Genomic DNA, 17,382 nt, shown 5'->3' on the forward strand with positions numbered 1-17,382 from the left:
TCCGATCATTAATTTGCCAACGCTGTTCATAAATGTAATTCCTCGATAGTTGGTAACATCATTTACATCTCCCTTTTTGTGGATTGGGAAAATAATGCCAGAACGAAACGTTTCAAAATCGTCAAAACCATTTAGAATATTGTTGAAACTATTGCATAACTTTTTTAGGAAGTCGTCTGTTGCGTGTATAAAAAACTCATAGGGAACTCGATCTTCACCTGGTGCTTTATTTGTTTTTACTTTCTTTAATTGTTCTTTTAGTTCTTCGATGGTAAATGCACTATCCATGAGCAAATCATTAGATATATTGGGTGCGAAAAGAATTGATGAAATATTGCAAACGGGGTTTAGGAGGTCCTCGAAGTATACTTTAAGTGCTTCTGCTGAGATACAGCAGCTACTTCCCTCATCTATCTGCCTGATTTCCTTTGCCAAAGACCACCACGTTTTACTATCAGTTATTGTGTCCAACCTTCGTTCTATAATATTATAGTAGTCTCTTTTTTTAGACTTACATAAATTTTCATATGTTTTTTCTTTTCAATATAACCGAGTCTGTCGCAGCATTCCCCAGTCCTTCTGAATTTATTGAGAAGGTTCATTGTTTTTTGTCTCTCACTAAAGCATTCTGCATCAAACCATTTGTTTTTAAATATTCTATTTTTCTTATTTGTGCTTTTTGGATATGACTCTTGTATGATTCTGGTAAAATCTTTCAATTTCGGTTGTGGTGGCAAATAATCGATATTCTGGTTTAGGAGGTTTTGGTATACAAGTTTTTTGCCATCCTTCCACAATAGTTTTGGTAAAAGATTATGATTATATGGCACTTTTGGCCTTGATGAGGGTATGGATAGCGTTAAGTTAATAGGGAAATGATCAGACCAAATTTGGTATTCTACATTGAAGGACTTGATAAAACGTAGTGTATCTACCGAGACTGCGCATAAGTCGATAACAGAGTTGCCATTTTTATTCGCGAAGGTGTACTTCCCTTCTTCATCTCCCGACATTCTTCCATTTAAAACTATGAGACCATTATTATTACAGAATTCTATATATTTTCTTCCATTTGCATTAATAGTTTTGTCCTTCGAAACTCTATTTGTCGGACAATTTTTATAGATTTCTGTGGGCAATTCCTGTTCCTCACCAATACGGATGTTGTGATCTCCTATTACGATCTTGGTGCTTTCATGATTTTCCACTGCATATTTTAAGTTTTCGAAGTCTTCGCTCCAAGATGCACCCCTTAAGTAAACTGGTATGATTTCAAAACGAAAAGAGTTCAACTCACATTGAATTATGTATTGGTTGCCGATATTGGTAATTGAATGTCTGAAGCCAGTCTGTTCCAAGTCTCTGCGCACTCCATATAACTCTCCTCCGATGCCTCTTCCTCTTGTACTTGTTCTTGAAGCAGCGTTCCAATGAATATTAAAGTTTTTAAATTTGTTTGCAAAATGATTTTCTTGTTTAGCTTCGATATGCGTTTCAGAAAGAACAAATATATCAGATTTATTTAAGTAATCAAAAAATGGGTGGTGAAGACTTTTACTGCCTAAACCGTGAATATTATATGCCACAATGTTTAATATATAGTTTTGATTTTTATTATATTCTGAATTATATTCTTCGTATCTACTTTTATTTGATTTTGTGCTTTTTGTGATTAATTTGTTGCCTTTTAGAAGTTTGTTGAGATCAGCTTATTAACTAAATCATCATAATTAATGTTTATATTTTGTATGCAATCGCCAAAAACATTACCCAGGACCTCAACACCGCAACTACTACCACATATAAATTTGTTTTCCGCATTCCAGTGAAAAGTTCTTCCTTCCATCAACAATTGTTCTCCTCTTATTCCAATCCTTTTATCTTTTCTTACTTTAAGTAATTCCTTCTTTAAAAGTAACATCACTTTTTTTCTCTGCAATCGTTTTCCAGACAGATCTCTTTCGATATAAATTGATGAACCAGCTAGCAACCTGGATGATTTAAGGACGTCGGTCACCGTTCTTTTTGAGTTGAAATCAACGACTACTGACATTTTATTGTTGGATTCGTGCACCTTTTTAACGTTTTCGATATGAGACTCAATATTTAGCTTCATTGTTGTATGAAACAGCTTGTTAACAGCTCCATACAAAGATTTTTGACTTGGTAATCCACGTATAATGACCTTTTTGCTGCCTTATTCGTCTACCAGTCTTTGTAGCCTTTTGCTCTCCTCCATTTTGTAATCTTTGAGCATTTTTATTTCCGCTTTGAGTTCTTCGTTTTCTGTAGACAAACGTTTAACATCTTCTTTTATACCCTCTATGTTACTTTTAATATCAATAATATCTGATTTTGTGGGTAAATTTTCAAGCTTTTCGTCTAAAAGCTTTGACATCGATTCTTGCATCATCTTCAATAACTCCGCCGTGGACATATTTCCAACAATAGGCGAATTATCTGGGGACGTTTCTAATAATTTCCTTTTCACATTTTGCTCTACGTGGCCCACTGTAGTTTTAGTGTTGAAGGGTGAATTTACAGGCTGATTTGACATACTTTTAGGCGCAACTGAATTATTTTGAAATATAACGGTCGATGGATCTTTTGCTTCTTCTTCTTCTCACAGTACTGTAAGATGATAGCCAAAGTAGGCAGTGTGGCAACCTTTAAACCAGTATTTGCCAGAAAGAATAACACAGCTGATTTTGTTTTGTTTGTCACAACTCTTTTAACACTTGAGTGGATCAAGGAAAAATAACTTTCCAATGAAAAAAATTAGTGTTTTTAATAATTTTTAATTTGTGATTTTTTATATGACTAGCTGTGATATCGCGTAACCTTCACTATTTTGCGGTGGCCAGTTTCGGTACTTCGAAAGTTAAAAGAAAATAGTGTGATTTACTGCCGAAAAAAAGACAACCGGCACGAAATGATTACGAGCCTCGCTGCTTTATGACCGTTCTCGGTAAGATATTCACTCAATAGTACATGTTCAAATTTGGGCCTTATAGGTCCAATCCTTGGGGTACCAAACATTTTTGTTTGGTAAGTCCGTTCGGAAATCCATTAGATATTTTTACCGGGTGTTTCCTAGTGGCCTACAGCGATATTATGTTTTTCGTAGGCTAGTATGGTACAAAAGCTGTATCTATCGATATCCCTCTTGTTTTTCGTACAAATTTATATGCCTAGACGGACAATAACGGTCCAATCTCTCTTTGATAGTTTGATTTTTACAGGATATTGTTTTTGTGGGTCTATTATAATTTAGTTATTTGTTGCAGTGGCTCTGGTTCAATGCCCAGGCCTATAAATGTGGTTGGTTTATTCAGGCGATAACTGTGTACGGCACAGTGATTGCCTCTGTGTAAATCTTTGTTGCTTGGGGCTTTGTTGCTGTCGATAAAGTCCACATTTAACTGACGTCCTCACTTATAATTGATTTAAAACCGATACAAGGCGCGCCGATGGGTCGTTTGCTCCATGTCTACAAGCACTGAGGCATAGTTAATATCATAAAAAGGCTTTTGATAGGTCAGGCCCCACAACCAGTGTTCAATACACTGCCAGTTCCGGTTACGTCTTCGGCTAATATGTGTGGAGATGGCGTGCAGAGCTGTTGTTTACTTTACTGCTTCCGAAATGCTGATAATCGACAGCTGAATAGGGTACCGGACTTGTACAGCATCCATATGACAATAGTGAACTTGGTCTGTATGATTCGACTTTGCTTGAATCCTTGTTGGGCTCTAGTATTCGTATAATTTTTCAAGACTTTAAGAACGACGAGGGTAGCTATCGACATATTGAGCACTTTGCGCATTATGTTTTTTCAGCTTTGCCATGGAAGTTCTGTCTGGGCCCCACGCTTTTAATGATATAGGGTGAACTGCGGTGGCACCTTCTCCTTTACATCGAGTCACATTCGATGTGCGAATGGAAGTGTTTGCTTCAAAGCTATAAATTTTACTCTGCACAGAACTGACTCCTGCATATAAACACATACCCTCTTTTTCATTATCTGATGTTTTCTACGTCTCCCTTCGTGTTCTACATGTTATCGTTGGTATCAACACGACGCTCCCGCTGGTACTAAATAACGAGGTTTACATATGTATATGGAGGGGACAATTATTTTACATTGTGCCAATATGTTAACCACAAGGCCAAAGTCGATTTTTGATCCTCGGATAGGTCGTACGTCGTAAAAAAACACCTTATAATTACCTTCTTTAAACTTGATCTGGTGACAGCAATGCACTCACTCATATATAGTTCCTTCGTATCTTAAATACACTCATATAATGATTAACTTAAGGACATCTAATCTCAACGACTCTCCAGCTCCGTTCCACACAAGGATGCATTCAATTCTTGATACTGTCACCAACATAAAAGTTTGTTTGTGTGTTGAGAAGTCCTGAATACGACCAATCACCATTGCAAATGCAATCACATAATGACACACATAAATAGAATTTTAAGAATCCATTCGGTTGTACATCGAAGATACAGGTATTGTGATTGCATCGTGTTTCGTGACTTGATTGCTGTTGACCTTTTCGTCATCAATGTGGTCAGAAGACAATTTTAATTAACTCTCTACAACGAACACAAACCAAGCCAATATAATATCAAAAACGAATGAATACACGTGCACCACACATACATTCATACATACAAACCCACTGTGTCACTTGTTAACACGAACACACAATAGAATGAGATTGAAATTAGTTCATGGACTGCTCTTAAATCGACATTAATATTTTAAATTGTTGTAGTTGATGATAATGCAGTCCAGTGACCCACAATAATACAGAATCCACAATAGCAGCAACAACTGCAGCAGATGCCAAAGCTGCAAATACATATGTGTGTGTACTCGTACGCACAACACAGATTATTTTGTTCCCACCATAATCATTTTCACTAAATACTCGATTTTATTGGACCAAACAAGCAACGGCACAATAAATGTTGCTGGCCAAGCAAATAAATTCTTAAAGCACAGCAGCAACAACAAGAATAACAAATAAATAAAATCTATTTAACAACCAACAATGGACTCAACCATTTACATACTCCATTGTTACAATGGACTCGGTAAGCGATGGCCAGCCACCTCCCTTTCATGCTCACCTACTAGACTCGACTCTGTGAAACAAAATTTATCAGCAGGCCATATCATTGGAGTGGACCCCGGTAATACTCTGCAGCATGTCCAGTTCCAAGCATGTTCATCTCGTACAGAATGTACGACGAGGAGTACATGTTTAATTAAATTTTCCCTCCGTATAATAATACAAAATAGAATTGAGAACAATTGTTGTTAAACACAGAGAATCACACGCATACAAAACAAAAAATAACACGCAAACACATATTCACACAAACGCCTAGTAAATAAAAAAATAACAAATAAATGAATGGGACAGAAACGAAATGGTTGGGTGGGTGCTGCAAAGACACACACACTCACACACACGGTGGAGGAGGATTGAAATGGGATGTATTGGATTGGAGCTACTGAATGAAAGCTTGGGGGAGAAATCACTTAAATGCAAAATTATTTATTAGCTTCAATAAATATTTAACGTTTTTATAAGTACGTGCAATGCAACTTAATTTAACAACCAGGGAGCAGAAAAACACACGCACACACACAAACAAAGGCAAACGCAAACACCATTGGTGATTGTCCATTTATTTCTGGCCTATTTATATCAACAACGTTCAGAAATAATTAACATAGTGATAACATAATTTTCTCCTCAGCACTAGTATTTTATTGTTGTGCGAGAAGATTTAGTCACGTTTAGCAATTGGGCAAAATAATGGACAACAATGTCAGAGAAAGATATTGTACTCAACATCTTCCTTATGGCTTGAGATAATCGTTAAGTAATTTTTCTTTCTTCTGTTTCTTTTCAGACAACTTTTATCGCCGAATTTAATACAGAAACACTATCACACTAACGGTTATTTAGTAGATGGCAATCGTCATGTAAGTATTAATGTTGTGAGAAAATGTAATACATATGTATATCCATAAGGCACCCACTCACTATCCAGCCTGTTTGTCCAGCCGAAGAACCCCTTCTGTAACTGCTAGTGCCTGATAAGTATTATCAAAAGATTTTTGTTACCAGCAATGTATTTTTGTTAAAAATGTTATGAAATAATTTAAAAATAAAAACAATGCAGTCAAGCATGCTTGAAGTGAGTGGTCCGTTTTATACATACATGCATACAATTGTTCAAAGAAGAAGAGTAAGACAATAGGAATTATAAGGGTCCTCTGGGATAATATGTGCAGAGTGAACAACATGTCAGGATTACTACGGTCGTTACTACGAAATGCATCCGATAGGGTCTACATAAAGCAAAGCCAATGGTCTTAAGGCTCAAAATAAAATTTCGTTGTTATCCTCCCTTAGATCAGAGACATAACTCTCGAATCCAGTCGGGTTTAACGGCAGCCCTTAAACTGTCATAAAGGTTAAAAAAGATACATAAATGTATCAGTCAGACATAGATATATCCTCATTTCAGATATTCATTTATTGTCAGATTGAAATCCTTTTCGGGGGTTTTCAAATTTTGTAGTCTTGTTTAGACATATGAACTTGCCACCAATGATTGTGCACGTCCCAAATAAATAAGGGCTTTTTGCTACTACATTTGATTTGGACTAAATCGTAAAAGAAATGGACATCCATTTTAGAAGTTCCTCTAATTTGGGAGTCATTCATTCCTACAGATTTCAAAGAGATCCTTTGTAAGGAAGGTACCCAAAGCTGTTGTCCGATATAGAAATTCGTGGAACTTGATGTACATTTGGAAGATATTTTACGATGTACAAAGTTTCAGTTAACGTTCTCATGGTTATTGGTTATGGGTTTTTGGGATTTTGGGTTGGGGTTTTCAGTACTTTTGTGCCAAGTTTTGTAGAGAATGTATCCGAAAGAATGCACCGATATGATCTAAACTAGGTTTATCTTCGATTTAAAACTAAGTTTGAACAAAATGTTACTAGATTCACAGTTTGGACCAAATCGGATGATCCATTCCAGAGTTTTCTTGCACAGACAGACAGGATGGACAGATCTAAATCGACTCAAATTGTTATTTGTGTATATATGCAATTGCCAAAAGGTTGAGGTAAAAATACTACACAATTTTTTTTATATCTGTCTTTATGCTAACACTTAGACATACACTTTCATCCAACCAAAATGTGCTTCATCAAAATAATGGTTTTAGACCCCAAGTATGTTTGGACGAAATCTGTTTCAGTTACTTTTCTCTGGCTGGCTGGCTGAAGCGCACGATAACTCTGGAATGGATCAACCACATCGGTCCAAAATGTGGCCTTCGTAATATTTTGTCCAAGTTCGAAAATGGACCATATCGGTCCACGTTCTCAAAAGATCAAAACTTTTCGCTAAAATGGTGCACACGATAACTCTCGAAGACAGTAACCGATTTGATCCATACTTCACACATCGTAATCTACCAGACATAAATCAGGTTCGAATATGGGCTATATCGGTCCACTCCTTTGTGTAACTCTCACACCAAATTTCGGAAAAGTTAAGTTTATGACCTGTTCTCGAATCGCTTTGTGTTTTTTTTTTGTGCAAAAGCTTGTATTCGCTGCTAGAGAAAATGACCCGAAAACTTTAAAAAGCCAACTTCCGAACTATATACTGTGGAACAACAGAACTTTCCATATCAAAATATTTCTGCAAATCATAGACAAAAGGTCCAAAAAAATTGCAAACCGATTTGGTCCAAACTTCGGATTTCTTAATATTTTGTGCTAACTTAGTTTTAGTTCGATAATGGACCACATCAATACACTCCTTAGGGTACCATCCTCACAAAATTTCGACATTTTTGTTGAAGTGCACTTTAAAGTCTGTTCGGGGATCCTTTGGAAATTTTTAACGAAGGTACTCCTTGTGGTCCTGTTTACAGCGATATTATGTTTTTCGTGGGCAAGTCCATGTTTCCTCATATAACAGTTCAAAAGCTTTAAACTATGATGTGAGCAATTGATTGTCCGCACTTTAAAACTTTAATCGAAAGGCTGAAGGTATATATCTGTCAAAAGAGACTGATATTCTTTACTTGTTATAAAATCAACTATTCATAGGATCATAAGCCTGATACGGGCTTACAAATCACGATACCTTTTGAAAATCTGTCGTTTGAAAATCTGTCTGATTTTTTAATAACCGTTAAACCTTTGGATCTCCAAAGGTTTAACATACCCTCAGCCTGTGAGAGACATACCCTCAGCCTGTGTATATTGAAACTGTTTTTTTCCCAAAAAACGTATGTATTTACGGGGTTTTAAACATTTTGGATGTATGAACCGACAAAAATGTTGATTAGGATTAAATATCAAAAGTTTTGCGGAGGAGATACTTAAAGGAATGGATAGACATTGACCATTATGGAAATGGATCTCCAGCCTCTACATATGGTGCCACAGGGGGTTTTTATACCCTTCGGGCTGTTTGCTCAAGAAGTATGGACTTGCCCCTGAAAAAAATTTTACCATCGTAATTGAGGCAGCGAATGCAAGTTGCTTCAACAAAAATCAATGTGATTCGATTGCAGGTCTTAAAGTGAACTTATCCGAAATTTTGTGTGGGAGGTACCGGATGGAATGGACAAATATAGTCCATATTTGAACCTGATCTATATCTGGTAGATATATTAGGATGTGTAAAGTATGGACCAATTCGGCCACTCCCTTCAAGAGTTACCGTATGAACAAATTTTCCGAACATTTTTGAACTTTTGTGGGGGAGGTACCTAGTGGACCGATATGGCTTATCTTCGAACTTAAACTATGTTTGGACAAAATATTACTAAGGCCAAATTTTAAACTGAATCGGCAGATCCACCTCACACGGTGTCATAGGGTTTTTTTGCAACTTTGGGCCTATTTTCTCAGGAAGTGTGGACTTGCCCCCGATGAAACTTGTACCGTCGTATAGGGGGCAGTGAATACAACCTGCTAAAACAAAAATCAAAGCGATTCGAGAGAAGGTCCTAAACTGAACTTATCCCAAATTTTGTGTGGAAGGTACCCGAAGGAGTGGACCGATTGAGTCCATATTGGAAACTCATCTAAGTCTGGTAGACATTTCACGATTTTCAAAGTATGGACCAAATCGGTTACTCCGTTCAAGAGTTAACGTACGTACAAATTTTCCGAACATTTTCGAACTTTTGTGGGGGAGGTACCGGAAGGAGTGGACCGATATAACCTATCTTCGACCTTAAACTAAGTTTGGACAAAATATTACGAAAGCCAAATTTTGGATCGAATCGATTGATCCGTTCGAGAGTTATCGTGCGCTCCAGCCAGCCAGACAGACAGACGGACGGACATTGCTCAATCGACTCCAAATTGTCTGAAACACATTTCGTCCAAACATACTTGGGGTCTAAAACCATTATTTCGATGAGGCACATTTTGCCCGTATGAAAGTGTTGCATAAATGCTGAGGGTATAAAAATAACGTACATATTTTATTTAGTAAGTGTAGGTTTTTACAGTGTTTTATTTAACTTGCTTTGTTGTACGTTTAGTTAAAATATGGTAACTCATTTTTAACACAGTTGAAGTTGACCAATCGAACTGAAACTTTCCATACTTTTCAGATTTGGCTGACAATACATGACCAAACCCAATATGGGTCCATTTTTATACCCTCCACCATATGGAGGGTATAATTAAACTTGTCATTCCGTTTGTAACACATCGAAATATTCGTCGGACACCCTATAAAGTATATATATTATTGATCAGCATAAAATTCTATGTCGATTTAACCATGTCCGTCTGTCCGTCCGTCCGTCTGTCTGTTGAAATCAAGATACAGCTCGCAGTTTTAAAGATAGAGAGTCAGAGTACAGAAGTTTTTATTACTTGCAGGATGGTTGGTACTGAAAATGGGATATATCGGTCCACGTTTTTATATAGCCCCCATAGAACGGTACCTCCCGATGTTCGGTATTTTTAAGGTTTTAGCTTCATTATCCTACCAAAATGGCTGAAATTTGGTACGTAGTCTTCTTTAGGGGTATAAAACTTTCCCCCAGAATTTTGTCCGTATCGGTCCACGCCTTCATATAGCCCCGATTGAACGGTACCTCCCGAGTTTCGGTATTCTGAAGGTTTTAGCTTCATTAGCTTCATTTCCCCAGAACTTTGTCGGTATCGGTCCATGCCTTCATATAGCCCCCATAGAACGGTATCTCCCGATTTTCGGTATTTTGAACGTTGTGGCCTCAATATTCCACCGAAATGGCTGAAATTTGGTATTTAGACTTCATTGGGGTACTCAAACTTCCCCTTTAAATTTGTCGGTATAGGTCCACGCCTTCATATAGCCCCCATGGAAAGGTACCTCCCCATTTTCCGTATTTTGAAGGTTGTGGCTTCAATATTCCACCAAAATGGCTGAAATTTGGTATTTAGTCTTCAATGTGACATAAAACTGTTCGCCAGAAATTTGTCTGTACAGGTCCACGCTTTCATATTGCCCCATTTCCGTCTAAAATTCGTCGGTATATGTCCACGTTTCGATATAGCCCCCTTAGAACGGTACCTCCCGATTTTCGTAATACTGAAGATTTGTAATGTCCCGTCTGGGAATAGGTGTATTTTGATGGAATATCTTCCATGATGATTTCACCTTTAAACTTATCTGATATACAAGACAGTGGGAGCCATTGAAAGACTAGCAGTCAGCCGGGTGGGGTGAGTCTGGCCTTGCATCAGATAAATCATTTTTGCCACTACAATACATTTATTATAGACTCCCGGTTTTAATGACATTGAAAATTATATGGACTGGTCTGATTATACGTACACAATATCCCCCAATATAATCGTAAGTAGAACTAGAAAATAGATATGGTGGGTATCGATTGAAAACATAGTTATGAAATCTCTTTAGATGGTTTCAGAGACACCTCATTACCCTCACCAACCTTCGTTCTATTTGGCATTGATTATAGTAATAGAACCCCTAACATTTACCTCTACTTCGCGAGCCTTGCAAGAAAACTTTATAAAAAAAAATTTAGTTATTCATAATGAAATATTTATTCCTTAAATTCATATCCATATAATAATCTTAGAAAAATATCGCTTTGGGTAAGGTTAATTAAACCTGATGTATAAAAAGTATTCACATAATCGATGTATTTCAAAGGAAGGTTTTAACATCAATACGCAAAATTTATGGACCCTTAAGGGTTTAACAAGAATTAGAGCTCAGTAAATAAATGCAACAACAAGTACTTCAAGAGAAATGATAACTGATATGGGTGACGATAGATTATGAGAGAAACGTAAAATTATGAATGAATTGTAATATTGATCTTCTCAATGAATGACAAAAAAAATAGGATTTGTGGATCCTAACTGATAGGTAAAAAAAAAACGCTCTCTCATAGTCTACCATCCACATGGAAGTAAATCAATGCAAAGATATTAACAACAATAAAATACATTACAACGACTTACCCACATCCCAAATTCGTAGAAGGCCTTCCGTATACTTGGAGTGGTTATTGTTATTGTTTTTGCTGCTGATGATGATTACGATGATGCTAGTATTATAGTGAAGAAATTAGCAATGAGTTTGCATTGATTTAAATGTACCTATGGGTAATGATAACTAATTTAGACTAATAAAGAAAATCATTTGTATAGTAAGAAATTAAATTCATTATACTTAAACTCTATTTTTTTGATACGATTTGGGAATTAGTCGTACAAGTATGTAGCCAGCTGCTTTGTTTAATCCACCAGCAAATTCAAATATCATGGGTTAAATTTGGCTTATGGTGGTCATGTGTGTATGGCCTTCTAGATGACTGTAGCTGGATCCCAAAATTATTCTTTATATGGTTCGCATAGGTTATTAACTGATGACCTCAGTCAAGCTGGTTGTTGTTTTCAAACCTTCCAAGTTCAGTAATTTATAATGACAAGATTTTGCAACCACTCATCAAAGAAAGTTTGTTTTTTTTTTTTGAAATAGCCAGAACTGCACCTTTATAACATGTCGAAATAACCTCTAGCTTAAGACTTCAATTTTAACTTTCATTCCTTGTTGTTAATTTATTCAGCTATTGGCACTGGTAACGATTCAGTTCGGATAAAAACGCATTGTTAGTCTGAATTGTTCGAATTGGAAGTTTCTTGATTTAATGCGAAGGCATATTGAGACACATTTTTACTTGTCTGAAATCAGAGTCTTCCAAATTGTTGAATCCATGGAGAAATATGTATGGATTAAAAGGCGGAAGATGCATTATTTGGGGAAGTTTTAGGTTCAGTTGCGGTATCGTTTCTGTTGGTGGCCTTTTCACTGAACAAACAATGTTTCAAGCTGGTTTTTGTGTTGTCGAACAACCTGTACGAATCACGTGTTAATCACTATATTTATTTGTGTTTATTTCATTTAGTCTTACCGTTTGATTGATGATATTTTTTTTTTTAATTAAATAGATGAAATCGAGGAAATTGGCGAGTATACGCGTACCCTGCGGGTAGCGTATCTCCAGGAAAAATGTGATCAAAATCCAGAAATTGGTTTGGGGTGAAAATTGCCGAAAATGAATGATTTTTCTGTATTAAAGGAATATTTTCTTTATCACTGCTCACGTAAAAATCGTAATTATTTGTTATTACCTTTGACAAATTATGTATATATTTTTTTGGAATCACACTTTAATTACAAGTTAATGGATTTCAAAGATTTTTATGATTTTTTAAAAAGGAAATTTCCACTTATTAACTCTTCAGAAGTCGCCGGCAAATAGGAAGAATTGAAGTTGGCTTCACGCAGTAGTAAGCGTTTTGTTTGACATTCAGACCGATAACTGAACTTTATTTATTAGAGCGTAGTTGCCATTTATGAGCTTCTCAATTAAGAATAAGTCTTTGTATTTAAACCCGGTTCACTTTAAAAAACCCGGATCTATAATAAAATTTAGGAAAATATCTATATTTATATACATTTTTTAATCCACTATCCGATTATTGTTTTTATCAATTTATTTACAAAACCTTCAAAAGATTTTTGATCACAATTAAAACAGATTAGCAAAAATATCAATCAATCGTAGGCAGACTGAATGGTAAAGGAAGACTGAAAATGTGAAACGTAATAACGAAGCAGAGGGCCTGTGTTTTTTTGTTTCCTTATTACTTCCTCACTTATTCTGTACTGTTATTACTTCCCCTCGTTCCGTTCGGTACTACGAATAAAACAAACTCGCTTGTATATTATCCCCCCGTAGGCCGAAACTGACGAAATATTTTATGTTATGACGAAATATTTTATATTTATGTTAATAATCATCACTCTAATGAATTGTACCATAAATTTACACCAATTTATGGGACGTAGTTTAGTTTTGTTTATATATATATATATGTATATGTTTTTATTACAAGGAAGAATGTCAAAAAAAAATCAAATAATCAGACAACGCCATTACAGATTGTGACGTCAATATCCCACCGAAATGGCTGAAATTCATTATTTAGCCTTCCAAAAGTTATAAAATATTCCAGAAGAGTATTATCAGTATAGGTCCACGTCTTCCTATATCCCCATAGAAGCGTACTTCTTGATTTTCGGTATTTTTTAAGTTTTAGCCACATTCTCTTACCGAAATACAGGAAATTTGGTATTTAGTGTTCTTTGAGTCTATGAACTTTCCGTCAGAAGTTTGGTATAGATCGATGTTTTGAAATAGCCCCCATAGAACGGTGCCTCACTTTGTTTTACCGAAATTGCTGAAATTTAGTATTAAGTCTTCTTCACACACGAAAGGAACTAATTATTTCATTTTACTTCAATACAACTTGTGGTGGAGGGTATAACAAGTTCGGCCCGGCCGAACTTAACGCCGTTCTTACTTGTTTCTTATAGCCCCTATATAGCGGTACAACCCGAGTTCAGGGCTGTAACTTGGCATTTGGATTTAACAATTGTACAGCAACTTCCCCACCAAAAATTGTGTGCAGATTTTGGTGTAGCCCCCATATAACGGTACCACTCGATTTTAGGCAATTTAAAGTTTTTATCTACATTTTCAGCCTAAATTGACTGTACATTGGTTATGGGCTTCTCAGTGGTCAAAAAATGTATTTACTACAAAGTTAAAAATAAATAATAATAAAAAAAAATTAGGTTTCAGTGTTTTATTTATAAATTCACTTAAAACTAGAAAATAATTTGACGCTTAGCCTCAATAAGTATATTCTTCCTTATGATGGAATCTCTCACTGAAACTTAACTCTTTTAATTATTTTTTAATTTTTATTTTTTACATTTTCTATATATCTAACTCAGCTAGAAATCGTCTAAAACAGATTTGAACTAAAATGTGTTAGGGTTGAAAGGCAATGAGGCATACGTTCGATCGTATGAAAGCCGTTCTTTCTTCTTAAATTAAAGGGAATAATTACACTTTGTTCCACTATTTGCTTTAAAACCACACCTTTATTACTTTATGAACAGAAGAAAAGATGCCTTGAGTACTGCAACAGGGTGTCTTCTTATGTAAGAATAATCTACATGAGGTGTAGATTATTCTTGTGCATCGACACAATAAAATTGATAGATGTTTTCCTTCCAAGCAAGTAAGGCGAGATCTTCATGTTTTTGAGGGAAAAATAGGTCCAGATATAAAGCAGAGGTCCTCTAGATCAACAAGCTTATACTGCAGGCTAAATGCAATTTACACAGATGCAGTAGACAGCGCCATACTAACTTATAGAGTCAATAACACTGTGCTACAGTGAAAACTTGCAGGGGTTCTAATGCATAAATTCGGTTTTCGGGAGTCCACAGAAGACGAAAATACCTTTGGTTTCTTTGGGTCACTTCGGTTTTTCATTTTATAACGGTAAATGTAGTGAAAAATGGGCTTTCTTGGATTTTCAACTTTAAACGGACATTACTTCCTTTTTCCACAACCGATTTGCACACACTGCTTTTCATTATAAAGGGGAGAGTAATGCCTTTCGAACAAGCCATATATTTTTAAAATTGGTTAACAAATGGCTAAATATTAGTGGTTTAAGTGTGATAAAAACGCATTAAAAAACAGTAAAATATTTTTCCTTGTGCTCTAGGCTGCGTAAATGACACCTAACAGTACAATTATTTACAGTTAGTAAGTATGAAATTTAGTTGGCTTTCCAAAATGGGAAAAACCAACAAAATCCGTTGAAAAATGAATGCGTTATGGTATTTTTTGTGTTTCAACTTTTTGGTTTTTTTCATATTTTTCTTTATAAAACATTGATACCTTGTGCGTAATTGTTAAGCAGGATAATCACAATTAGAATCATACATGCTAAGATGCCCATCTTTTATAAAGGAAAATATGAAAAAAACCAAAAAGTTGAAACACAAAAAATGCCATAACGCATTCATTTCCCAACCGATTTAGTTGGTTTTTTCCATTTTGGAAAGCCAACTAAATTTCCTACATGCTAACTGTAAATAATTGTACTGTTAGGTGTCATTTAGGCAGCCTAGAGCACAAGGAAAAACATTTTACTGTTTTTTAATGCGTTTTTGTCACACTTAAACCACTATTACTTAGTCATTTGTTAACCGATTTTAAAAATCTATGGCTTGTTCGAAAGGTATTACTCTCCCCTTTATAATGAAAAACAGTGTGTGCAAATCGGTTGTGGGAAAAAGGAGTAATGTCCGTTTAAATTTGAAAATCCAAGAAAACCCATTTTTCACTACATTTACCGTTATAAAATCAAAACCCGAAGTGACCCAAAGAAACCAAAGGTATTTTCGTCTTCTATGGACTCCCACAAAACCGAATTTGTGCATCAGAAATCCTGCAAAAAAATTTTGTCCACTTTTGTATCACAGTGTAATGTACTGGAATACCAGCCATTACATTCGAAGAAGTAAAACTCCCAAGACAGCCCAAAGTGGTATTAGCACAATTACGCTCTGGATAGTTTAGAATTCAAACTACGGCTCAAAGCATTTGTATTGAGTACGCAAAGTTCCCACACAATTGGCTGCATCTCTACTACAACAACCAAATTACCTTATGAATTACATTTCTATTGCAGGGCATTCTGAGATTTTATTTAAGAATAACTCAATAGGTTTTATGACCTAAAATGTAATTAGACCTTACATTATTTGAGCATTATGACATGACGAAATTTCCCAGTAAGCCTAAATCCCCCATACTTTAGTTATCTCCCTAGTTTGGAATTCATCAATCACTAACTAAAGACATTTTAATTAGTACTTTTCTCCTGTCATAATAACTTCCAACTATATTTCTTCCTATTTGCAACAACTTCGACCCAAAAAATTTCTAACTGTAAACAGATAATTCACTTTTGCTGTTGTTGTTGTGTTATTAAACACAAATCAATAATAAATTTTGTTAGCGGCTTTACAAGTTGATTCTCTTGGGCATACGTTCAGCACAACAGCACATTTCAATATTTCGAATTGGGAATACAAGGAAAAAAAAACAAAAAAAAGTGTGTTATGGCTAATGGAGGCACGTAGTAAACTTTGACTTATTTGGCAAAATACGGTAACACCTCATTGCCAACTTGCAAAATTGGCAGCTAAATTACCCAGGTGGTGTAGGAGCAATTCGAAATAAATAAATTAACTAGTAAATTGGGACGTGGCAACATTAAATTACAGAGCCCACAAATTTCTTTATTTTACGAATTACATAATTACGTATGTGTATTATTATATTTAAATATCTTATGTCAAATGTATGTAAATCTTATGTCAACACTTAATCAATATTGTTATGCTTCTTTTTAGGATATTGAACATTGTTATTACCATGGAACGGTTAAAGATTATCCTGGTGCCAGTGCAGCCTTTCACACGTGCAATGGTGTCAGTGGAGTGATACACATAGGCAATGAAACATTTGTGATACATCCCTTCTATGGAGGCGATCTATCGGTAAGTAATTGAAGAAGAATACCATGCCATATGCTGACGCATATGTTGCCAAAATATGTGCGTTTGCCTTTTTCTCCTTGTCACACCATATCCCATTTTTCCGCCAAAAAAGGGGCAAACAAGAATTTATGTGGTGCCAAATGAAATTCACGATTCAACACTTACAAAAGTTTTTCCTAGCAACACCTTTCCCAACTCAGAAACAAACAACAAACACGACAACAACAACAAGAAATGTGAAGCAACCATTCTAAAAATGTCCCAAACACTCAATTGTTGGCGTATTAGCCCCAGAAGCACTCAGTCAACCATGCATTACAAGAACACCCACAATCCCTTCTGATAG

The 17,382-nt window shown here is 35.6% G+C and overlaps 1 protein-coding gene across 25 annotated transcripts in view; it reads left to right on the top strand.

The window, feature by feature from the left end:
• The window catches only part of mmd (disintegrin and metalloproteinase domain-containing protein mind-meld), a 670,172-nt gene that overhangs the window by 516,256 nt on the left and 136,534 nt on the right, over positions 1–17,382 (top strand). For 24 of the 25 annotated variants that reach the window (XR_012411845.1, XR_012411847.1, XR_012411846.1 and 21 more), the window contains 2 exons: positions 5,938–6,010; positions 16,890–17,036. Coding sequence is in view for 21 of the 25 variants with exons in the window: in XM_073978215.1 (XP_073834316.1) it covers positions 5,938–6,010; positions 16,890–17,036 (220 nt within the window). In the remaining 4 variants the exon portion in view is untranslated. Of the gene's footprint in view, positions 1–2,716; positions 2,969–5,937; positions 6,011–16,889; positions 17,037–17,382 lie in introns of those variants that run through there. The other variant, XM_073978232.1, reaches the window with a different exon arrangement.

The sequence above is a fragment of the Musca autumnalis genome, unplaced genomic scaffold, assembly GCF_047663935.1.
Source record: "Musca autumnalis isolate F117 unplaced genomic scaffold, ASM4766393v1 scaffold_3, whole genome shotgun sequence".
NCBI classification, from domain to species: Eukaryota; Metazoa; Arthropoda; class Insecta; order Diptera; family Muscidae; genus Musca; species Musca autumnalis.